We start from the raw sequence: 25,530 nt of genomic DNA on the forward strand, positions 1-25,530 counted from the left end.
TAGCACATCCTAGACTAGGTTTTGAAAATTAATCAAAATCAAAAAACATCTTTTACAATTTTTGTGTTGATTACATGTTAAATGATGATTTGGTATGCCAAATTAAATTAAATAATTTAAAAGATATAAACAAAGCTCAAAGATAAATATATGAGGTATATTTAAGATAAGAGAAATATTCAGATCTATACAGCTCCAAAAAACCTTAAGAGAAATATAGTTCAGATAGATTATAAAATTGTAAAATGTAGAAATAGTTTGGAAGATGTGTACCATTATAAAGACAGAGTTAAATTTACTCCTATTATGATCCTCTAAAGATCAATGATAGTGTAGCAAATGTCCTAGGATTTTCCTCCTTTAAAAAACACAGATATAAGTATATGTTCATTGTCTGCATCAGACAAGCCGGGTATGGTGGCTCATGCCAGTGGGACCTGGTCACAGAAAACAACAAGTATAGCAGACATACATGTTCCAGATTGCCAATTAGAAATATCCTAATTTTTAATATATTGACAATTTGTATTTACTGAAGTGCCAAAACCGAACACAGTGATCACAGTATAAAGTGAGGGGATATAGAAATGAGATGTAAGAATATGTTAGAATTATAGGTTTGCAGTCATTAGTAGTTTGAAGATTAGCAGTTTGATTTTTTAAGTTTGGCCTAATAAGGTAAGTACATAATTTCTTAGACCCAGAGGGAGCTGAGATGCTCTTGGATGTTCGCCAGGTTGACCTGCAGCTTGACTCAGCTGTGCTGAGCCGCTCAACATGGTCCTATTGGAACTTCACTTCTCTCCAGCGTCTCTGTTGGTGCCCTGTTATATGCCAGTCAGTTCTTCCTGCCATTCATGCTATGCCTCAACTCACCTTTACTGATCCAAATGATTCCCAAGCAGGGCTTTCTGCTAAAATGACCTGGCCTAAGATGATATTGATTAAAAGGTCTTTAAAGTCATTCTTTTGGTGGTGTACTACCCAAGAAAGTACGAGGATTAGAATTGTTGCATATTAAATCTCCATTATTCTGCTTTGTATTTATCCTGCTTGTTTGTGAATAATCAGCCTGGGAAGTTTGTACTCTTACTCTGAAGTTTAGCAAATATGCTCTTTTTACTGTATCACCTATCAATCTAGTTTCTAATTTACATTTAATATCTTAGTCATATTGATTCATTTAATCGGTAGTGTCTACAGTTGTCATGAGAACAGTATTTTATCCTTGCAACAATTGGTGTATATTTATACTTTACCAGACCGAGTCTGTTCCCATGCTAGAATGAAAGGGCCTGGTCTTCTGGGACAGATTCTCAGTTGCTGCACTTTTGATGTCTTACCTAGGCATTTCTTTGTCGTTGGAATCTGTCCTCTGTCTTGTAGGCTGTGTAGCGGCATTTGTGGATTCTGCTTACTAAGTTCAGCTGTTAAACCTTTCCTGTTTCAGCAGGGACAGTTGACAAAGTGTCCCACTATCGCTGCCTAGGCCCCTTCAGGACTGAAATCCCCATGGCTGAAGATAACTACCGCTCTGAGACAGTAACTTAATTTTCTCAGCGTAGTTCATTCTTTTCACACAAGAATTAGTGATGCACTATTATTGGTGCAGCTTTTGTGGCTTTGTTTCAGAGCTTTACCTTGGAGTAAGTGCCAAGATTTCTCTCTCCAAAGGACAGGAATATGGGAGAGGTTGCTTCTTCTTTGGTTGGACACCTCAAGTTGGGCAGTGGTGGCACACACCTTTAATCCCAGCACTCGGAAGGCAGAGGCAGGTATATCTCTGTGAGTTCGAGGCCAGCCTGGTCTACAAGAGCTAGTTCCAGGACAGGCTCCAAAGCTACACAGAGGCCCTGTCTCAAAAAACCAAGAAAAAAAAAAAGACTCACCTTGCTTGACCTTTTCCTGGGTGTTTTCCTCCTGTCCAAAGCTCCCCAGCTTCCCCTGGAAAGGGCAAATCTTTCTTTGTTCTTCACTTGTAGTGGTCCAGATTGTGGCCACTTTAACCTTCGTCAGTCAACTTACTTCCATCTGTTTAAGGTTTTGTGAATATTGTCATTTCATTCTGTGCATGGCTGAAGGTTCTGCCTTTCTGTCTACCTGTTGTCATTTGGAGAGTGCCCACAATGGGAGAGTGGGAAGCGGTTGCCTCCTTCCCATCCTCCATCTTTCTTCTGGAAGCTGCTTGACCGTATTAAAATAGCAGACTTTGGCAAAGACGTGTATTCCAGCTCACTCATCTCCTGTATGGAAGTGGTACCTCTGACCGCTCCCCACTGCTACCCTTGGTTTTCTCTTCTAGAGCTCATTATCCTGGGACCCGGACAGTGTGGAACGCAAGGATGACAGGGAAGAAGCTTTGGTCGTCGGAAGATTTTAGCACCTTCAACAATGATGTTGGTGCAGGCTGTTGGGGTCGCATATTGAATCAGAACTATATCAATGGCAATATGACCTCGTAAGTTATTTGTAGTCTTTTATTATATTGTATTTATTATTATAATGTATTTTACAAAATACAATAAGTAGAAAAGTATAATGGGCCGCTGTAATTTCATGCTCTAGATTCAGTGGTTTTTAACATATGCTTTATTGACTTAATCTACATATGCCTAATATTTGTCTAATTTATGCCTTCTTTTCTGCATGAATTTGATGATTTATGTTTGAGAAGAGTCTATATTAAGTAATGTTTTCATTGAGGTACAGTCTACTCAGGCAGAGCAATGATCTTTGATAATTTGCATATATTTTCAATTACTTTGTGTCATTTCATACCTTCATATTTTAGTGTGTATCTCCAGAGCATTCGGATATTTTCTCACATTATTGTATTATTTTCATAAATATGAGCATATGAAATATTTCTAATTCTTAGTCTTTATTCATATTTTTAAAATGTCATTTGTAACTTTTATTTATTTTAAAGAAGATATAGCACAGGTCTGTGCATTCCATTTAGCAGTTTTGGTCCCTGTCTCTTTTAATGTGAAATTATTGACTCATCTTCTTTTCATAGCTACCTTTAAAACAAACAAACAAACAAACAAACAAGAAACCAAGGTAGTAGCCTTTTGTTGGTACCCACATTCATTTTGAGTGGCTGAGTCCTTATGGGATCTCTTAACTTTATCTAATTCTATACAAAACCAAGTTTGTAAAGACAACACAATCGCTTTTATCCTTAAAGGAACATTTCCTAAATGATTTGATGACAGCTAAGGAGTAATTAGATGCCAGTTAGCCTTATAAGATAATTGTAAGTCTAATAAAAGCAAGCCAATATGCATACTTTTGTGGTTGCTTGTTCGGTATTAGGGTGATGCATCTTCTTTGCAGACACTGAGAAAATGAAGATGAGTAACAAGTGAGACAAAGCTGCCTTTAATGTTGCCATCTTGAAATAATGGTCCTTAAAACATCCCCTTATTTTTATAGACTTTTAATTAATATATTGACACCTTGGTATATGGTCTGTTGAGCAAGCCGCTTCTTACTTAATAGGGTATTGTGACGTTTTTCTCGTGTTAAGTATATTTTTACATCTCGTGCTTTTTGTTTTGTTTTTGAGACAGGGCCTTCCTATGTTGCTTAGGCTGGCCTTGAACTCTCTATACTCTCGCTCAATCTCCTGAGTGCTGAAGTTATGGGCATACACCACCACTTCCAGATACTTATCATACATCCATATACTCTGTCACATAAACAAGTATTTCCTAACTATGCCCTGTCTTAAGACATCGTGCAGTTCCTAAGCAGCTGCTCACTTCTAAGGTCCTTGTACATCTGGTCAGTACTTAGGGCAGTTCTGTTGATGCCCAAGGTTGGGAAACACTTAGAACAAAATAGAGGATGCCAGCCATGTGTGACCCAGATCATGAGAACTCTTATGATGTTCTCCACTGATAGTGTGTGTGTGTTTTATTAGCATTATTATTTTTGCTTTATATTGAGGTAATGAGAAGGTTTAGATTTTCTAAGCATGCCAGAATAGCTTTGTGTCTTGGGAGAGCACTTGGTCAGGGAAGTGGAATTCTTAGGTGGGTGCTGTTAATATATCAGCTGTAAGGAACCTATAATGTTTTGTGCTTGAATTTTCTGAGAGCTGTAGGACTGTACTGCTGGAGCTGGTATGTGCTGTAAAGTGTTAGTGTCTCTCACCTGAAAGAAAGGGCCCCAAATAGGCCAGCAGGCTATCTGAGTTGGTACTTTAGCACTTTAGCGGAAGGAGGAAGGATAGAGGCTGGGGTTGTGTCAATACAGTTAATCCTCCCAGCCACCTGGTGATTCAGGTGTAATCATCATCTTCAGTCCACAGGGGAGGGAACAGCGGTCAGCAGAGGTGAGGCTGTGGAGTCCTGATTTGAACCCAGTCTAGGAGTCCTTGTTTTCAAACTGCAGCAGCTCCAAGTCAAGTTGGTGGCAATCACATTATGAAGGTGGGGGCCTAGGAAGGCTGTCCATGAAGAGCAGTTATAGATAAGCTCTTACTTGTACTGATTTTGCATTTTGACATGTCAGGTTAGCCTGAATTCTTGCATATAAATGTGTGAATGTAAATGTGTATGCATGTGTTTTACATGAATACATATGTGTGTTTTCAAGAATATATACATGTGTGTGTTACTTTTAATTCTCTGATTCACTGTTAAAATGCTTGGCTGTGCACTGCGCTGAATTTTTAAAGATGAGAGTGAACTGAGACATATATTTTGTTTGGGGTACTTAAAAGTTTATGTTCACTTACATATCATTCTGAGATTTTTACTCCAGTTGTTTAAATATTTATATTACATAGTACTTTGGTGTTTCTTCTTTTTCAACTTAATGTTTTAGCACAATTGCTTGGAATTTGGTGGCTAGTTACTATGAGGAATTGCCTTATGGGCGAAGTGGATTGATGACAGCCCAAGAGCCATGGAGTGGGCATTATGTGGTAGAAGCTCCTATTTGGATATCAGGTATGAATGTCTAGATTCCATCTCTCTCTCTCCACAGAAAGCACCGAAGGAGGTTATCAAACTGTCCATGCTTCAAGTGTTTGACTCTTTTAAGGGAGTTATGCCAGTGTTTCATAATACTATTTTGGGTAACCTGACTGTTTTCTGTATTTTATACTTGGCTATTCTAAGATCAGGCCCTTATAAAGGGAGAATAAAGAGGGGACAGATAGCACCATAGGGAAAGGGGATGCCCAGTGATGGAGACAGAGGTAATCATGTAACTTTATGATCCCAAATCATCATTATAACTGATGGAATGAATATAGTTAGAAATATCCAGCTAAGCTCAGCATGTCTAGGAGTTTTGGGGTTATTCTTTATATCAGTTCCATTTTATTGATTGCACTAATGTGAGTGAATATAATATATTAATTTTGATACTAATAAAATTATAATCATTAATCAAAAGAAATAAACATGTTATGTAAAATAATATGACTTTACAGTGGTCCCTAAATCTACTCAGTGTTTGAAGATATACAACTGTAGGTAGAGTTTTCTCATCCCAGCAGCCACTTCTTCCCAAATAACCACAAGATAGTCTTATTATTAATTACAAATGCTCGGCCGATAGCTCAGGCTTTTTACTAGCTATCTCTTACATTTTAAGTTAATCCACATTTTTTTTTTAAATCTACCCTCTGCTATGTGGTTCATGGCTTGTTATCTCATTTTTTTTAATATTCCCTGCCTCCTCTGTTGGCATCTCCTCTGGCTCCATCCTTCTTCATTCCAGCATCCTTAGTTTGGTTGTCCTACCCATACTTTCTGCCAGTCAGCTTTTTATTAAACCAATTCAAGTGACAAATATTTACAATATAGCAAAGGATCATTCTATAGCAATGAGTTTTAGAAAAGATAAAATTATGACTCTCATATAGATTAAAAAATGGTCATACACTGAAGATTTTATGTTTCTCACATGAAAGGAAGAAACCAGGTAAATGCTAGAACGAGCTTAGAGGAAAAGTCATCAAGGCAAAGCAACTTGAGATTAATTATAAATGGAGACAAGATTAGTTTCTCACAACTGGGAGGAAATCAATTAAAATATCTTCTAGACATGACATAGTTTTCATGGCTCAAAGACAGGGCTGTCAGATCTACGTACTTCCAGTGAAATCCAGGTCTTCTTCAGTATCAGTCACATTCAAAGGAACATAACCATATTAATAGCTAATAACATCATAAATAAGATAAATAACAATAGTGAAAAATTCTAATTTTAGTAAAATATTTAACATTTATATTTATTGTGTGTCAAAATTATACCATAGTCTTTAAAAACCCAATTTCTTCCAAAGAAAGATAATTCTAATTCAACTTGCTTTAATTTAACACCACATTTTGAAAATTTTCTTTTTTTTGTGTGTTATTCTCTGATTATAATCATGGCATTAGTTTAAATTCCTTAAGTAGCTCTTCAAAATAGTGGAAAAATTAAGCAAGACTTCTATGTGTTGGTTGGATAGCCTCTTAGTTGTTGGCATTGTTTCACTTAATTAGGTGAAGTAACCCTCTTCTAAATTTCTGACTTTGGGGCATTGGTAGGAACATGGAATACTACTTAGTTTATTTTCAGGACCAGATTCAGAGGTGACAGTACTTAGGAACAAATCTGTTTAAGACCAAATTATAAAATAGTTCTGAGATACATTTATTAACTTTTTAAAAGTTCCTTTTAAAAAATTCTTTTAATTCTTCCCTGCTCTGTTAGAGTGGAACAAGTACTGATGACCACGGCTTGGCAAGAGTAACTTAGTTGTGTACTTTGAGAATGGGAATGCACAACCACTGTTCTTGAATTTCCAGGTTGATTTAATCTCATCGGTCCTCCAGAAAGCCCTCCTGCCTTTACACTTTTCTGCTGAAGTATTTAAAAAATGGAAGCATGAAGTCAGGAGATAATTTCTTATAATAGAACGTAGCTGGTTAGAATCAGTCAGTTCTTTCTAGCCGCTAGACTGTTTTCTTTTATAGTTGTCTCATTCACGTCTTCTTCTCTTTCTCTGTAGCTCATACAACTCAGTTTACTCAACCAGGCTGGTATTACCTGAAGACAGTTGGCCATCTAGAGAAGGGAGGAAGCTATGTAGCTCTGACTGATGGCTTGGGGAACCTCACCATCATCATTGAAACCATGGTAATGTTTTGTTGTTGGTCCACAACTAGTGGGCGCCTATTACTTCACCAGAAACTTGGCCTTCAGAGACGAGAAGGGCATTATGTTCTCCTGGGCATAGAGGGCACTTCTCTAAGAGTCTTATGACTGCTTCCCTTGGAGAAAGGTGGGGGAAAGGGTCTGATGGGTACCTTGCTCCTCATGTTGTTTCTAAGACTTCTTTATCCTTAAAGATATATTGGGATAGCTAGCCTTTATCCTCACCATGGCTTCTTAACACTCCTATGGAAGGTTTCCTGGGACCATGTGCGTCAATCCCTTTGGGGGTGTAGCTAGGAGCGGGCCTGGCCTGCCAAGTTAAATAGTAACTTTAATGGGGCAAAGATTGCCACTTGCCTGTGCCATTTCTCCTTGCTACCAGCAGTTCCTAAGGCTTCCAGTATCACCACGTCCTCTCTAGTAATTATTGTCCTTATCTTTGTATGACGATTCTATAGGCTATGAGGTGGTGTCATTGTAATTTGATTTACCTTTTCCTCATGACTGATGGTCCTGGCTGTATATTCATATGCTCTCTGGCTAGCTGTATGTCCTCACTAGAGAAATGTCTATTAAAATCTACACTGTCCATTTAAGTTAAGAGGATTTTTATTTTTCATCTTGAATTGTAAGAGTTCTTCATATAATCTATCTAATACCCCTCAGAAGACACATGTGGCTTCTGTGTATTTGCTCCCATCCTTATAGCATACGCAGGGTAGACCAGGCTAATCTCAGAGTCATAAGCCTGCTGTGTCAATATCCCAAATGCTGTCGTCGCTAGGCCCAACCTGTCTCTCTCTTTCTAATGGCATTCTCTGAAGTAAAAATGTTCTAAACTTGTGTATTTTTTGGTAAGATTGCCATTATTTTAAGTCTTACATTTAGGTTTCTGATCCTGTTATTTCTTGAGGTGCTTAGCATTTGTTCAGCTTCTTCCTCTGTGTGTGTGTGTGTGTGTGTGTGTGTGTGGTATGTATGCGTGTGCACACACGCCTAGTTAGTCTTCCACCATGTCTTGAACAGTCTATTTTTCCACTTGAATTATTTTGCATACATGCTGAAAAGCAATTTTTAACAAAATTTGTTTTTTTTTTCCATACTTGTGCTGTATTGGTTACCATTGCATCTTAATCCCTATACTTCTGAGTGAGGGTTTGATGGGCGAGTTTAGCTTTGATCAATTTCAAGGTTGGTTATTTTGGGTACTTTGAATTTCAGCATGAGTTTTAGGACTAGCTCATTAGTTATTGCAAGCAGACAGCCTACGAATGATATTTTACTTACTCTGTATATGAATATGGAGAAGCATTTGCATTCTACCCTGCCACTCCACACATGTGGGGGTCTTTCTGTGCTTATGCCTTACTTAATTTCTCTATGATATGTTGTCTTTTTCATTGTGGAATTCATATTTCTTTTTATTAATTTAGTAAACTTATCTATTAAAATTTTAAATTTTTATTGATTTGTTTCTTATTAATATTGCTGGGTGTTTTATTCTTCCAGATCCTACTATAAATAGGTTGTCTCAATTTTATTTTCAGAGTGTTCATTTCTCAAGTGTAGAAATGCAATTGATTCTTATGTATTGATCTTGTCCTCACAACCAGTTCTTTCTGTGGATTACTAGAGGATTTTGTTTAAATGAGCACACTAAGTAAGTAAGATTCTTTTAGTCCTCCCATTATCATTCTAGAAACTTTGTGTTTCCTTTGCTTGCCCAGTTGTCCTGCCCTGCCGCTGATCTAGAAAGAAATATCACTGTAGAGTGTGCTTTTCTTGCCTTTTGTAGGCAGCGCGTTGAATCCTTTTAGTCAGAGTTCTGGTTTCCCCGCATGCATGCTTGTGCTGCTTTTGCCCGTTATGCACTCTGATCATGGGCTAGATTATCCTGAGTGACTTCTGTGTGTGGAACCACCCATGCGTGCCCGAGATTATCATCCTGACGTCATTCAGTATCCTCTGTATTCTGTATTGGATTCAACTTCCTAGATCCCCTAGGATTTCCTCTCCTCGTGATGCCTTGTTGGGTCTGGTAGGAGAATAGTTACTAACACCATGGAGTGATTTGGGAATGTTTCTAGAGAATTTCTTAAGGTCTGGTGCTCTTCAAATGTTTGACAGAATTCATATATGATAGCATCTGGCCCCAGGATTTTTCTTCATGAGTTTAAGGATCTTTTCACTCATTGTAGGTCTGTTCAGATGGTATGTTTTCAGAAGCGTTGGGATTTTCTGTTTTTCTGTCTTTTTTGTCCTTCAGATCTGTGTTGTTTAACACAGAGGCCTATGTTCAGTTCCTTTTCTACTCAGATACAGCTGGTAGGAATGTTCCTAATGTTCCTCTTTTGGTCCCAACCTTAGTCACTCAAGTCACGTCTCTTTCTTCTTGGTTGGTCTTCTAAAGGTTTATTTATCTTTCCGAGGGAATAATATTATTTTTATTTGTTTTCTGTGTTGCAGTATTTCACACCAGTATTGTCTTTATTTCCCCCCTATGGATTTGCTTTGTTCTTCTGAAAACTGTTCAGCTTCTTGAAATAGAAGTCAAGGTTATTCCTTTGAACCTCAAATATATAAACATGAATCGGCTTCACTTCTTCTGTAGGCGGTGCTTTAGTGTACTTCATCCCTTTTCTGTTTCGTTTTAACATTTTTAATCACAAAGTATGTTTTTTTTATTGTCCTTGTGATTTGTTTCTCGACTTTATTGCTCAGTACCAAGGTATCTTTATATTTGTGTTTCTGTGAAATTTGCAACTTTCATTGTTGATGCTTCATCTCATCCCATTCTGATTGGAGAACGTACTTCCCGGTGTTCCTGAGAGGAGTTGCAGCTGTTGCCTTGCCCGTGGGCCATCCTGAACACTGACTGGCGCAGACTAGATGCCCTGTTGCCTGTGGAATTCCACACGGCTCTTTCTTAGATCTGTTTGGTTGTTTGTGTTCATTTCTCTGCTGTGAATTATGACAAGTAAAATCTCAACCTTGTAGAATTGTCTACAATTCTCTTTTTTTGTTAGTTTTTGTTTTCTATGATTTTGAGATTTTCTTGGTGTTACTTCAGATATTTTAATGTATTGACTTCTGGCATTAAATTTTCTCACTGTTTTTTTTTTTTTTTTTTTTCGAGACAGGGTTTCTCTGTGGTTTTGGAGCCTGTCCTGGAACTAGCTCTTGTAGACCAGGCTGGTCTCGAACTCACAAAGATCCGCCTGCCTCTGCCTCCCAAGTGCTGGGATTAAAGGCGTGCGCCACCAACGCCCGGCTTTCTCACTGTTTTTATTTTTTCTTTTGTTGTAAAATTGATTTTCCCTTTTTGTCATTGCTACTTTTTTGGTGGCATCTGTTAGTGTATTTATTTCCCTTAATCATTGTTTTCAGCCCGTTTCTTTGAACATAAAGCTTATCTCCTTTTCAAAAGCACATAGTTGGGTCTTGCTTTTCTTAAACTTATCTGGCATTGTGGTCCGATTGTTGAATAAGCACTAGTGTTGCTATGGTTGAGTTTATTTTTGCCTTGTGATCTTTGTTTTCCACAGTCATGATTTTGTTTCTATGTTGTATTCCTCCTCTGCCATTTTATTCCACATTTAGTGAGTGCTTTCTGAGGCTGCATTCTGTTCATTTAATAATCTTTTCACTATACTTTTGGGAGTTGCATCTTAGCGATGGTTTCAGAATTCACCGCCCATACCTTACTGCTTCAGGACCACTTTAGACTTCAGTTTCCTTTGTCCTGGACAGATGCAGGGGTGCTCTTCTGCCTTTTCATTCCCTTTAGGCTTTTATCTTTTCCCATTTTTAATTATACACATCACATTTCCAACAGGAAGAGAACAGAATGCTGTGAAATTATTACTTTAGATGATTTTTTAAGAGTGAAGAGAAGAAAAGAGGACAGTATATATTTATATCACCTGTTATATTTATTTTATCTATGGTTCTTGTTCTTTGGATATGTTTCTATGTATTTAACTTGCCATTAGGGTTATTTCCTTATTCTAAGCTTTGGCCAGGCACACTATCATTAAGGTTATGTTATGAATGTATTTTTTTATAGTTTGAAATAAATTCAAATTTGTTATAAATGTTTGCTTCGTTTGCTACTCTTCAAGCATTGATTATGTAAAGTTTCCCCCACAATATAGTGTGTATATTATTTGGATAACTTACATGACTCTCTTCCCTCAGAGTCACAAACACTCCATGTGTATACGGCCATATCTACCGTATTATAATGTCTCACGCCAGCTGGCCACCTTCACTCTCAAGGGATCTTTGGTAAGTACGTATGTTTGACTTTCATTTTGCTTTCAAAATTTGTGTTGGGGTTAGACAGATGGCCTAGTGGTTAAGAGTGCTTGCTACTTTCTTTAAAGATGGAAACCTCTGTCAAATAACTCACAACTATATATAACTCTAGCTACAGAGGATCTCTTGCCTTCTTCTGGCCTCCAAATGTCACACATGTGAGCATACAGAAATAAGCAAATAAAACAAATCTTTACAAATTTATGAAAATTTTGTGTTATATTACAGGCCATCAGTTCTTAAAGTCTTGAAGTCATGTATTATATAATTACTAAGAATTTGTATACAAATGGAACCTGTCCTGGTGCCTTGTATCTCCTGCATTTCCCTTTTAAATAATAGTCTTACGTAATAGCTGGTCTAGCCTGGCCTCACTACACAGTGGAGGATGACCACAAACTCCTGAGCATCCCACCTTTTCCTGCTGAGAGCTGGGATCACAGCCCTGTGCCAGTACACCTGCTTCAGGGGGTGCTGGGCAAGGAATGCTAGGCAAGCCCGCCACCAGCTGAGCCACGTTAACAGCCTCTTCTGACCTTCTGACCTTCACAAACAAAAACAGAGGCCAGAACAGGACAAAGCTGCCTGTGACTGTGGGGACTTGGAAAGCTATCAATGGTGGTCTAAGATCAGTTCTGTGGCCTAAGCGATTTTCCTTCCTCCCTCCCTCCCTCTCTCCCTCCCTCTCTTTATTTCTTTCTTTCTTTCTTTTTTTTTTTTTTGGTTTTTCACGACAGGGTTTCTCTGTGGCTTTGGAGCCTGTCCTGGAACTAGCTCTGTAGACCAGGCTGGTCTCGAACTCACAGAGATCCGCCTGCCTCTGCCTCCCGAGTGCTGGGATTAAAGGCATGCACCACCATTGCCCGGCTCCTCTCTTTATTTCTTACTTTCTTTTTTTTTTTTTTTTTTTGAGACAGGGTTTCTCTGTATAACAGCCCTAGCTGTCCTGCAACTTACTCTGTAGGCCAGGCTGGCCTTGACCTCACAAAGATCTGCCTACCTCTGCCTCTGAGTTCTGGGATTAAAGGCATATAGCAACCACCACTTGATGAGAAATTTTTAAGCTCTAAAGCTTAGAGTATTCCATACTGAAAAACAAACAAACAAAGCCCACTTAAACAAAAATACCCGAAAGTCACCAATTTTTTTAAACCTCTTATTAAAGTTGAAATGGAAGAAGCCAGTGTACTTCTTACTAGTGATGCCACAGAATAAGTTTTTATACCAGAGAATTATAGGCAGCCAGCAGGGCTAGGGGTGAGGATTTGAGAGGCTAAAGGGAGACCAATAAGAATTCATTATATACATTCATAAAATTAAGAGAACAAAATTTATTAATATAGAAGAAGACAAAATATCTACTAATTGTAATAAAAAAAGCAGTGTAGTTTCTCTAATTCCTGGCAAAGGGGAGCTTGCTCACAAAGCACACAGAGTGGAATGGCTGCATTCTGTATTTGATTAAGCGTCCTAGCAAAGATGAGCTTGCTTACAAAGCACATATAGTGGAATAGCTGCATTCTGTATTTGATTAAACATCCTAGTAAAGGGAAGCTTGCTCACAAAGCACAGAGAGTGGAATGGCTGCATTCTGTATTTGATTAAACATCCTAGTAAAGGGAAGCTTGCTCACAAAGCACAGAGAGTGGAATGGCTGCATTCTGATTTGATTAAATGTCCTACTCCAGGAAGCTGGAAGGCTTCAGAAAGAGGCACTGATATAGGCTCTTTGCTATTTAACAGCTGTCTCCAAAATCAAGCCGAAAGCTACATGTTTATTTTTTTATATTGCAAGCTCATGCCACCCACGTATTTATCTAAAGTACATGACAAAGACGGTCAGAGATGTAAAGACAGTCCAGCTACTTGTGGCAGTTACTGCTCAGAAGCCCTAAGATACTGCTTGAAATGTTTCTTTACCAAGTTGTTAAAAATCATATGGGTCTGGTGTTTTCTGTGTAATCCAACTGTGAGCGTGGAGATGCATCTCCTCTTGAATTCTCTTGAAAGAGGAGTCTCTTTCTTATATATGTCTAGAATTATTGCCATTGTCAATGTGGCACTCAGAATTTACTGACTTGAGAGAAATTACTGTAATACATAATAATTATAATTAATGATAAGTATTAAAATATGAAGACTAATTTAAGATACTTTTAGGACATTATTAATTATTCATACTGGATCTTCAGTTTTTGGTTAGCATTTTTGCATTCACCATAATATTATATACTTTGAAGGAAAACATTTAGAACATAATGATTACCTTTGAAGAAGTTTAATTTTATATGGATGTCAATAACACAAGAAGGCAGAAGAAAGCGAGGTAAGATTCTGTAATAATAAGTAAAGACATTTTAAAGTAATTAAATGTTTAAGAAAGCTTCTTTTTACATTGGGAGGCCAAGGCACTAAGACCTGTGATTGACATTTGCCAGTATTCTCAGGTGTTAATGCAATGAGCTAACAGGGTAGAGAGATTTATTGTCTGTAGTGCCCTGAAAAGGAAGCATGACAGTCTTCTTCTGGGACCCTGGCCACGGTCACAGAGGAAAGCCGTTGTTCCCGAGGACTCTCAGTTTAAGGTGGTGGCTTAATCAGGAAAAGAAGTAGACAGATTCAGTTGTACACCTACTTAACACAAGGTCAGAGAACACATACTCAAAAGCAGATGGCAGGAGCACTTCTGAGCATGCCCAGTTGAGTATTGTACCGATCCAGGCTGATTTGGTTCCCTAACAATGCAAGTCAGTGTCTCAAGGGCTGTGCTGGTTTTCCTTGGGTTTCTCCGGAATGTCTCCACTGAAACAAAGCCAGAAGAGGACAATCGTGCCGGTTCTTTAACGCGGGCGTTTGTTGCTGGTGGTGCCTGCTTTGCTCAGTGGCTAGTGTTCGTAGGAAACGAAAGCGTTGCTGGAGCCTGTCTTCCTGTTTCCGAAAGTGTAATTGTGTTAACCTTGAGACAGTTCTTTCTGCAGCAGGATGAGAGACCGATTCCAGGATGTGATGAATCTCTCAAGCATGCTTTCTTGTGTTTTCTTCCCAGAGAGAAATACAAGAGCTCCAGGTGTGGTATACCAAGCTCAGAGGACCATCGGAGAGGCTTCATTTCAAACAACTGGACTCTCTATGGGTAGTCTTAAAATTGATTCCTCCGTTTGGGGCATTACAATAGTAAAAAGGAACAAATGTGATCGATGAATTAAAAGGGAAGTTGATTTTATGACAGCAGGGCGGTAGAGATAAACATCTCTCCATATTTGTCTTAAACAGAAACCCTGAGTAAGGTGTGAAAACCTTGTATATCCGTAGCTGTATTAGTGCTTGTTTATATTGGTGGATGTGCCCACTGCTGTCTGGCCGCCCAAGTGAGAGATGTAGGTCTCCTTTGAGATTGTTTCCCTCCGTCCTGGTCTGTCCCCTTGGCAGTTGGCTGTAGGCAGTTCTGCCCTCTGTGTTTTCTCTTATTTGCCATTGTTTCTTGTCCTCCCCGCTGCCTGTCTCCACTCTTCATTATGCCTCATTGTTCAGAAACCGCCCACGGTTTCAACAGACTCCAGTCTGAGTCTCAGGGCAAGCCATGGCCCTGCTGCTAGAGCAGTGTGCCTGCAGTCCTTGGTTTGGAAGGCATCATCAATCTTCCCCGTCAGTTCACATTCCCCATGTGACCATCCCTGTCCTGTCATGTGACCACCACTGTCCTCTCAGGCGCTGGAAGATAGCTTTCCCTTCCCGAGGCAGATCTCAGTAGCTGGCCTCTCCTCACAGAGAGTAAACTCCTAAAATGGCTTCCATCGTATCTCTGAAGATATATGTCAGCTCAAGTGTCCATTTCTTTGAAGCCTTGCTCACCTGACCCAGTGCAGGACTCTATGTGGATCTCATTAAATACCCTATACCCCTCCCCCAGGACTTTGGTTACCTTGAGATTGGGGCTCTGCCTTGTTTTAGTCCAGAGGTGTTTGATCCTTGGTAGTTCCCCAGGGATGGTTGCAAAGAGTGAACTGGCCCAAGCAAGCATATTACATCATTGGACTGACTTTATCGGCTGCGTTTTTAATAATAATGTTCTGACAATTAGCTAGTCAGTATCAGTAATTAAATACCCATTACAACACTCTCTACTTGTATAATAATTTGCTAGAAATCATATAATGCGATTGACTTCCCCCATAGGAATATTATCTGGCGTTAATCCCGAGCCAGAACGTGGCACTGGATATCCATGGTTCTGCATCTTTTTATCCTTAAAGCCAAGAAATAATGCTAAACCCTTTAGTTCAGTGTAGATAAAAACTCATTAAAGTTTGAAAGATGAGCTCAAGCTCAGTGCCCACGTTAGTTGTATGGGATTCTAATGTTTCCAGAAGGCAGTGCCTATTACACGAACTGGGCTCTAGAGAGTGTTTCCTCTGACCATACACTGAAGCAAGCTAAGCAGGCCCTTTTTAAACATCTGGTCTGATTCTCACAACAGCCCTCTGAGATATGTGTCCGGAGCCTTGAGATGAAAAACTTAGAAAGACTGCGTCGCTAGGGTCATATATGTGGCCTAAACCTAGCCTAGTAATTGAAGCTAAAACTGCGAGTACAATGCGCAGGTTTTGGTTCTTAGCTCTCGAGTGTGTGAGGTTCCTAGTGCTCACCAGCCGAGCTGTCTGGGAGCTTTTGTGCCTTCTTGTCTGTTAGTGAAGCTCTGGAAGAAACAAGCAGCCTCTGAGTTGCATTAATCAAACCAACGTGAGCTTTAAGGAGTCTGTAGTCCAACAGAGGAGGCAGCTGACTGATAGAGACTTCCAGCCATCTTGGCCTTTCCCCTTTTCTGTTGGAACTTCTTTTCTACAAAATATCATCTATACCCTCTTGTAAAACACCCTTAGAGACTGCCGAGGGCCTTAGCATTGCTGTGTCTTCCCCACGTGTTTAGGAAGCTCTAGCAGAATGACTGTCTAAGCTTGCTTCTTTCAAAGCTGTCCCCATGCCCACACCTGTGAGGGTTCTAGCACCTGGCCGTGAACGTGGGGCCATCTTCTTTTTCAGCTCCTGGACAGCGGTGGCAGTTTTGCCTTGGAACTGCAGGAGGACGAGCTGGTGACACTCACCACTCTCACCACAGGCCGCAAAGGCAGCTACCCTCCGCCTCCCAAGTCGCAGCCCTTCCCGAGAAACTATAAGGATGATTTCAACGTTGGTGAGTGGTCTCTAACCTGCCTCACCTGCCATCCATCCTCTGCAGAGCAGAGCACTGTCTTCTCGTCCGACTGCATGAATGACAGATAGATAGCATGATGTCCAAAGTCCTGATGTCCCTTTCAGCACTTTGAGTTTTACCTGGTTAAAAGATAGCTAATATTTCCAGTTCTTTGAGGCGAAGTTGTATTTTTGAGTTCCAGAAAAAGATGCAGAAGTCATTGTGAGGAGGAAAGTTATAATTCTAAGCCCTTTTGGGTGAAGCATAAGATGATAGCTGGGTACCGCCTCCTTGACCGGCCCTACATGTTTCTCTGATGTGGAGGCTAAATCACGGTTCCAGGGAACTGAGTGCCTAAGGGCAGCCATGCTAGAGTTAGGGGCTTCAACTCATTGCTTGCCGGAGTTTAACCCTCGCATCTTCAGGAGGGTCTGCCCTGATGTGATTGGAGAAGCCTTGGAGGATGGGCCGTTGGGAAACCATCTGAAAGCAGAAGCGTGCTCATTGTGCTTGCATCTCTAGAGGACCAGCAAGCAGCGGCATTTGCTTACCAAGCAATAGTGGTTGGTGGGCCTGAAGGCTTTAAAGTTGAGTCCAGTAGCTCTATAATCTGCCTCCAAAACTGATGGCTGTCAATGTACAGAGTGTCCAGATGTACAGCGTGATGTACCCGCATCCTCCTGTAGAGGGCAGCACTGCTTGTTCCACCCAACATGGAGACTCCGGCCTGTGCCACTCACTGCTGGGTCTCACATTCCCGTGGCAGGGCATGAACGTTCAGCTGCTTGACATAGAAAGGCCTTTGGGCTCTGGTACTGGCATCTCCAAATATCACACACACACACACACACACACACACACACACACGTCTTTAGGTCTAAATTTTGGTAGGTTTTAAGTATTATTTATATTTTAAAAATCACTGGAAAGTGTCTCACAATATTCCACAGATATCAGACAGGAGGACACTGGTAAGGGGTTGATGCTCGGCCTCTGAAACACTAAACAGAAGATTTGTTGTGTTCTGAACAGAATACCCATTTTTTAGCGAAGCTCCGAACTTTGCTGATCAGACCGGCGTGTTTGAGTACTACATAAATAACGAAGACCCTGGAGAGCATCGCTTCACACTGCGCCAAGTTCTCAATCAACGACCTATCACCTGGGCTGCGGACGCTTCCAGCACCATCAGCATTATAGGCGATTACCACTGGTGTGTGAGAGAGATGCCCTCAGTGTCTAACCTCCTGATCTGGGTCCATTCTGAGTGACGAGCTTGCAGTAGTCCTCATGTCAAAGAAGCCTACTAGGCAGGTCATGGTTGTGTGAACTCGGAAGCCCTCAGATTATTCCAGGTTGATAATAACTTTAGTGAGAGAAATTTAACTTTAAAGGAAGAATTGAGAATACTTTGGACTTGAGTATATAATAAATAATATAATATATTATAATTTAATGCTTACTTGCAGACCTTGTGATTTGAAGTTTATCAGAGTTGATTTGTTGAGCTGGTGTTGCCACCTGCTGGACAAACAGTAGAATTCCACCTAAGCTAGGTCTAGGAAGCTACTTAAAAAGCAATCCGGTGGGGCCGCTCCAGCCCTCAAATCGACTGTCCTTTTAGAGATGGAATTTAGTCAGATTATCAAGGGGGTTTCTTAATCTTGATAGATAGAAACATATAATTGGCCTCAGAGTAGTTAAAACATCCCTGGCTTGGGCTTCCTCCTGTGTTGGTGATGGAAATGTAGGTAAATCTTTCTATTCAGACTCACCAGAAACTTTGCCTTTATGCACTATGAAAGTGCCTCATTCAGTATCACACTACACGACGACAAACTGCTTTAGTATAGAAAGGCAAGTAGCATACCGTTCCAGTGCCTAAAACTAGTAAACACTGTCCACCAACCCATTGAAAGAATCAACAAAGTCAGTTCGCTTAATCGTGTAAAACTTGAAACAGCCGTTAGGATTCTTGAAGCCCATCCTCGCTACCTGTTCAGACAGAGCCAGTTACTCCCTCAACTGAGGATGGGAGACATTTGCTATGAAGTGCTTGTTACCGCTGGGTTGGTACCATGAATGCAGAGCTAATTGACTCTTTGACCCTGCAGGACCAACATGACTGTGCAGTGTGATGTCTACATAGAGACCCCTCAGAGAGGGGGCGTGTTCATCGCTGGAAGGGTGACCAAAGGGGGCATTTTGGTGAGGACGGCTACAGGAGTTTTCTTCTGGATTTTCGCAAACGGATCTTACAGAGTCACAGCTGACCTGGGTAAATGACACATCTCAACGGGTCAGGACTTACTTGGAGCCTGTGTGTCTAGGGGGGAAGAATTTCAGCGTGTGTCAAGTCCCGAGTTATTCAGAGCCACAGCTATTTAGTTAGTGTGGAGGAGAGCAGCTCAGCAATGAGAAGGAACAGTAGGAAGGGTGTGCAGCGCTGTGAGGGTGAGCTTTTGAGGACCCAGGTGGGGTAGTGATGGAGGGAGAACACATTGGGGAGCCTCTCAGAAGACTGTAAGTATTGGTGCTTATGGAAATCAAGGGGCAGGCTGAGCCTCTTAGCAAAGAGACTTCTATCCCCTAATACATGGAATGCTGGGAAGGAGTTTGCCTTTTCTCTCTGACATCTGTCTCAGCAACACTGGCCTATGCAGAACAGCTCTTAATGCTGAGTGGGGGCCTAGGTGCTCGTTGACACTGGATTGCACTTAGGTCACCCAGCTGCGGTGACATGAGGTCTTGTGGTGGTAACTTCTTAATTCTCAAATCTCTTGACTTACCACATTAGTGACATTTTTTTATTTTATAATTTTCTGATCTTTGTTCCAGATCAGAAACTAGAGAGTAGCAGGTGGTAAGGGTATTGTCATAGTGTGGCCCATCTAGGAGGTACCTCATTGATACATAGATTGCTTGTCCCCAAGTCCCCAAAACCAGTTAGTGGTGGAGCCAGAACTGGGAATTTCAACCTGCATCTTCAGTACCCACTGCTGTAGTTCGAAGTCACCTCTTGATGTTTAACCCTAGATTTCTTCCAGACAGTCAGATGCCCTAAGTGGAAAGCTAGCTTATTCAATTCTCTCTCTGTTGTATTGATGCTGTTTTCATGGAAGCGTCTCTAGTAGCCTTGGGCTCTCCATTAAGATATAAGTGTATCTGTGGGTTTCCATGCTGATATGTCAGACATGGTTCGTTTTTAAGTTTATCTCATTTATTTTGCTGTGAGTGCAGGTATGTTCTGTGGTGTAGAATCCACTCTCAGAACAGGCTTGTGTAGTGTGTAGCCGAATGAGGAATTCTCCTTGGAAGTCACTTACAGATCTGGAAATGAAGGGACCGTGCTTCCCTAAGGCAGACTTAAGTACATACAGGTACCATTTCTGAAGCTCCTGGAGTTGTATGAGCCTGAGATTTAGGTTTTACACGTAGCCCAGATGAGAGATCATTTTTTGTTACAGGTGGATGGATCACATATACTTCAGGACGAGCTGACATTACAGCGAAAAGATGGTATACACTCCGCCTAAGTATTAAGGTAAGTTACGGACAAGAAAGAGTGAAAATAAAATGTGTAACTTTCTAGAGTTTTCTGTTAGAAAAAAAGTAGAAGGGTAGAAACTATGAAATGGGGGAGTCTGCTGTGGAGTCATTAAAGCCTCCGTCCAGAGATGGAGTGCTGTGTCACAGAGACCCAGAAGCTGACTTTTTAGACCCTGTTTTCTTTTAACTTGTTTTTTTGTCTTTTAGATTGAGGCATAATTGGTTAAGTGAGCAGCTGAACTAGCTGTTCTCGATGTTCTTGAACCAAGAGAGTAAATAGAACCTGCCAGAGTAGCAAAGCCATAGAAGCTTATCCCTGCTGGTCTATGTTAGAGATGATCCTGGAGTGATCATGGGAGAAAGGAAGTCTAAGCATCAGCATCAGCATCCTTGGTTGATCACACGGTGCTGGCTGACAGTGCTCCTGAAGGATGCTGTGTGGGAAAGTGTCTTCCCTAGTAGCATCAGCATCCTTGGTTGATCACACGGTGCTGGCTGACAGTGCTCCCAAAGGATGCTGTGTGGGAAAGTGTCTTCCCTAGTAGCATCAGCATCCTTGGTTGATCTGATAGTACTCCCGAAGGATGCTGTGTGGGAAAGTGTCTTCCCTAGTAGCATCAGCATCCTTGGTTGATCACACGGTGCTGGCTGACAGTGCTCCCGAAGGATGCTGTGTGGGAAAGTGTCTTCCCTAGTAGCATTAGCATCCTTGGTTGATCTGACAGTGCTCCCGAAGGATGCTGTGTGGGAAAGTGTCTCTTCCCTAGAGGTTCTTTCATACCTTCGCTTAGGTTGTAAATAGAAATTAAAATTGAGACTGAAAAAACTTAAAATGTTTCACTTGGTATCCATTCAACCACTGGAAATGAGAATTCTGATTTTTAAGCTCTTTATTAGTAGACTTGAGGATCTAGTTAGGGTGTGGTTAGTTTATTTGATTATACCATTCTTAATGGCATAATTGTTTTAGTTGTTCTTTGATAGAATGATCCCAAACATAGTTCCTGAATGTTTATGTGGTGTGATTGGTGGAGACGGGCATTTACAAGAAAAATTGCATTTATTTCTTTTTAATTGCAATTTATTTTTAAATTATTTTTGAGAATTTCCTATAGTGTAGTTTGATATATTCACCACCCATCTCCTACCAGATCTAACCTCTTCCCTTCCCACATGATGTTGTTTCCTCTTTTTTTTTTTTAATCTGTCACATCTAATTTACATTGCCCACATCCTCTTGGGTGTGTGACTATCCCTTCGAGCATGTTCTATCTACCAGGGGCCACTTGCTTTAAGAAAACTTAAGCTTCCTCTCAGTGTGGTTGTCAGTTGCCAGTTGCTCCTCGGCCTGGGACGGGAGGGGCCTCATACCCACCTCTTCTCTCCACATTGGCAGTTCATCTGGTGTGAGCTTACACAGGGCTCATGCATGCTGTCACAGTTGCTGTGAGTTCATAATTTAGATGTCCTGCTGTGTCCAGAAAACCATTTTCCTGTAGTCACCCATTGTATCTGGCCCTTATAAACCCCTGTCTCCTCTTCTGCATGATCCCTGAGCCTTGGGAGGATGGGTGTGATGTAGGTGTCCTGTTTAGGGTGGAACATTCTTTACACCTTGCCCAGTTGTGAGTCTATGTGTTAATCACCATCTGCTGCAAAAGGAAGCTTCTCGGATGAGGATTGAAAGCTGCATTCATCTATAGGCTTAAGTCACTAAGAGTTGGCATAATATATGCTCGTTAAGTGGAATAATAGCGGTGGTGGGATCTCTCCTGGATCCTATGACCTGATAATAGTGCCAGGTAGGTAAGAGAGAAACACTAAAAGGTCTATTCCTAAGTATAATTCTGCCACCAATGTTTCTTTTGAGACTTGGGGCAGACCAATTAACTTCTACCACTCTCTGAATTGGAATTAGCTACCTTCTAGATTAGTCATGCTAGATGAAGGACTTCATACTCAGGACTGGGCAAGCATTTGACCTGAAGAGCCAGGTGGGAGATAGTGGGGCTTGTGGTCCATGTGCTCTGTGCTCCTGCCACTCAACTCTGGAGTTGTCATGAGATAGCCATGGCAGACAAGAGGTGAATGATTAGTGTGCCTGCTTGCCAATCAAAGTTCACTGTGGAAATAGGTGGCTGGCTTGGTTTACTGAGCTTTGTTCTAAGTCAGTAACTTGGAAATGAGTATGAAAAAATTATGACACCCCTTGCTCTGGCTTCCTAGTCATGGCAGTTAGAGAAGACTGTGCCAAGTGGGCCATGCTTGAGCTTAGATGTGGATGAAACTGAGAACAAGCTAAGTAGCCCTCATAGCTGGTGCAGAAAGCAGCTGGTCTAGCCTTGTCTAGGGAGCATCTGGGAAGCCAAAATGGCTGGAGCCTGGGGAGTGGGACCAGGAGGCACTGTGGCCCCGTGGGACAGGCCATATGTCTAATATGATTTGTGTATGTGTGTCCCTTGGCCCAGGGCTAATGGCCACTGCTCTAGAAGTGGCGGGGGGGGGGGAGGGGTCCAGGAGTGCCTTTGAGAGGGAGACAGCTGTACACTTGTGTAACCAGAGGCGTATGGATTCACACTGGGCCCTGGGTGACTTGGATTTGTTTCCTGGATCCTCTGGAGCCTTCAACATAGAATCTTACTCAGCCCAACTCTCAATGTCTTCATCTATAAAATTAAAGAACAATGTATTATAATTTTGAGACAGAAATATTGGTGGTGGGTTTTGGCCCAATAGTTGGACTCTCCAGCACTTTCTCTTTTGAAAGCAGCTTATTTTAGGTGGCTAGCTATGCGTTTGAGTGTGTGTTCATAGTGTGCTGCAGCGGAGGCAATAAAGGGTGAAATACAATTTACCATGTGCCAGACAGTAAGGGAAATGTAATGGCCACTTTCTGAGAAAGACACACTTGATTTCTTCCCCTCATTACCAGGAAATCACACCTCTGTGCACTTTCCTTCTTCCCCCAGCACTTTGCCCCACGGTTCAGTTTAACTACTGCTCTTCTGACCTAAGAGTAGCCCTTCCATATGGCTTTGTAGTGACATGCTCCTCGTGGGCACAAAAGAGCAAAAGGAAGGCTAATTCCTTCTCTGGCTGGGTGCACAGTCCTTGATTGAGACCTTAAGCACAGAGCAGTTTGCAGCAGGCGTTTGGGCTCAGCAAACTCCGGAGGAGTCTCCCTTGGCCAAAGTGCCCGTGTGTGCCACTGCAGTGCTGTTTCAGTGGCCTTTTGTCTGAAGCTTTGTAATAATGCTATAAAAATATTACGGCCTTGTTTTGAGGTTTGGTTTTGGGTGGGATATCAGGAAATATCGAGGTTTAATGTATTTTGTTAACTGTTTAAACAGGTACCTTTTATTCTTTCAGAAAAATTTTGATATATTTTAGACTTTTTCTCAAACACATGAAATTGTATTTTACAGTTGTAGGTCTTGAATGAGAGAGATGTTTGTTACACTAAGTATGTGAGCTACATTCTTAAATGGACTTCAGAGGACATTTCCACCTTTTCACGGGACACCTTTCTCTCTCCTGCAGGGTTATTTCGCCTCTGGCATGTTGAACGGCAAGGTCCTGTGGGAAAACGTCCCTGTGAAATACTCAGGGAACGGCTGGGCTGCGATCGGAACGCACACCTTCGAGTTTGCGCAGTTTGACAACTTTCACGTGCAAGCGGCTCGCTAGTACTCACAGGGCCTCAAGATGCTATTTGGATTTTCTATTTTTGATTTATATTCAGGGCCAGTTTTGATGGACCTATATGTGAGCCTTTGAGGCTAGCAATAATGAAGAGTATATAGGGAAGATGGCACACGGTTGCCAGATCCTGTGAAAGATTTAATTAGAACAAATTCCGGAAGGAATGCGGATGTCTTTGGCATTGCCTGCGGTAGCCTTAACACTGTTGGTCCCATCCTTCAGGAGTGGTTTGGGTGGTACCTGCCTTGTAGTCTTGGTGCTCTTGGTAGCTCTCTCCATACTGTTTGTAAATGATCATGCAGATGGCCGGGACCTGAGAACCACAGGTGGTTTGTGTCTAAGTGAGTGGAGGCATCCTTAGAAGATGCTGATGCTTAAGAGGAGGCTGATGAACACTTCAGGGCACACTTTAACATGCTGTCCTCTCTCTCTCTCAGAAACACACACACACACACACCCTCTCTCCCTCACGTGCCCCTCTCCCTCCCTCCTCCCTCCTTCTCTCTCTGCCTTCCTCCCCCCATAATGGAATTGGTGGGATGATTTGAAAAATACCTCATTAATAAACTAACTCCAAAGCCATTTTTGCAGTAATAAAAGTAACCAGAGTAAATTGGGTTGTTTGTATTCTTTCCTTATCTACTTCTGGCTTTTGACTCTTATCACCCTTATAACTGTCTTGAGAATTTTCCCCTCATTTCTTCTGCCCTTTGAAGTATGTCCTTACAGGTGCCTCCGGAAACAGCCGAGCACTAACGAATGCCATCACCTCTCTCTGTGTGCCAGGAGGGTACACTTAGCCTTTTACTAGCTTACTAAATTGGGTCATGTCCTAGTGTTTTATGGATAGGTGCACTTAGTATGTTCCTACTGTTTATATTTAAGTGTTGGTAAGCATTAATGTAACTCTTAGAACCAAATCAGTTTTTCATGTGGATAAAGAGAACTCTGGAATTCTTTATAAGGAAAAATTACTCATTGAATTAATTCCACTACATGGGAATTTGTGTCAGTCTAACACTGGTAGAACTAGAAGGAGGTTTGTGTTGCTTTTAAGAACTTGAAGATAATTGCCAGTATAATTCAGATTAAAGAAAAATATATTTAAACCAAGTCTAAATGATTTATAATTTAAATTTTTAAATATTTTTGAAAACTAACATACAATTTACATATAATAGAATATTCCTATTTGAAGTGTGTAGTTTGTTTTGATAAGGTAAATATTCCTTTGTAACCAGCACTGTGATGACGCCACCAACTATCTCCATCACCTTGGAGGGCTTTCTGTTACACCTGCACAGGCACTCTGTGTTTGCTATGGAAGCGACATGTTGTGCGATGCGTCCTTCAGAATGGTTGCTTTCCATCAGCATAAGGCTGTGAAATTTGTCCAGGTTATCACTTGCCGAAGTGGTCGGCTCCTTCCTATTTCTGGAGAGAACTCCACTGAATGGCTATGCCACAGTTTGGTTTTCCATCTTCTATTTTAATGAGATGAAAAGTAAAACTCTTGACAGCATTTACATACAAGTCTTGGGACTATTCACTTATTTCTTCTGGATTAACTGGGGAGAAAGGTTACTGGCTCTTATGTTAAGATACGT

General features: G+C 41.0%; 1 protein-coding gene across 1 annotated transcript in view; it reads left to right on the plus strand.

Annotated features, from left to right (window-relative positions):
• Positions 1–25,330, plus strand: part of LOC121434359 (galactocerebrosidase) — a 49,395-nt gene extending 24,065 nt beyond the window's left edge. The window contains exons 8-17 of the mRNA XM_041633252.1: positions 2,303–2,458; positions 4,837–4,961; positions 7,019–7,146; positions 11,362–11,451; positions 14,528–14,614; positions 16,522–16,672; positions 17,705–17,885; positions 18,787–18,950; positions 20,140–20,216; positions 23,762–25,330. Coding sequence (XP_041489186.1) covers positions 2,303–2,458; positions 4,837–4,961; positions 7,019–7,146; positions 11,362–11,451; positions 14,528–14,614; positions 16,522–16,672; positions 17,705–17,885; positions 18,787–18,950; positions 20,140–20,216; positions 23,762–23,908 — 1,306 coding nt within the window. The 3' untranslated portion in view covers positions 23,909–25,330. The remainder of the gene's footprint in view (positions 1–2,302; positions 2,459–4,836; positions 4,962–7,018; positions 7,147–11,361; positions 11,452–14,527; positions 14,615–16,521; positions 16,673–17,704; positions 17,886–18,786; positions 18,951–20,139; positions 20,217–23,761) is intronic.
• The last annotated feature ends 200 nt before the right edge of the window (positions 25,331–25,530 follow it).

This window comes from Microtus oregoni, unplaced genomic scaffold, assembly GCF_018167655.1.
Source record: "Microtus oregoni isolate MIOR12 unplaced genomic scaffold, Mior012 000043F_ref0000047, whole genome shotgun sequence".
Taxonomy (NCBI): domain Eukaryota; kingdom Metazoa; phylum Chordata; class Mammalia; order Rodentia; family Cricetidae; genus Microtus; species Microtus oregoni.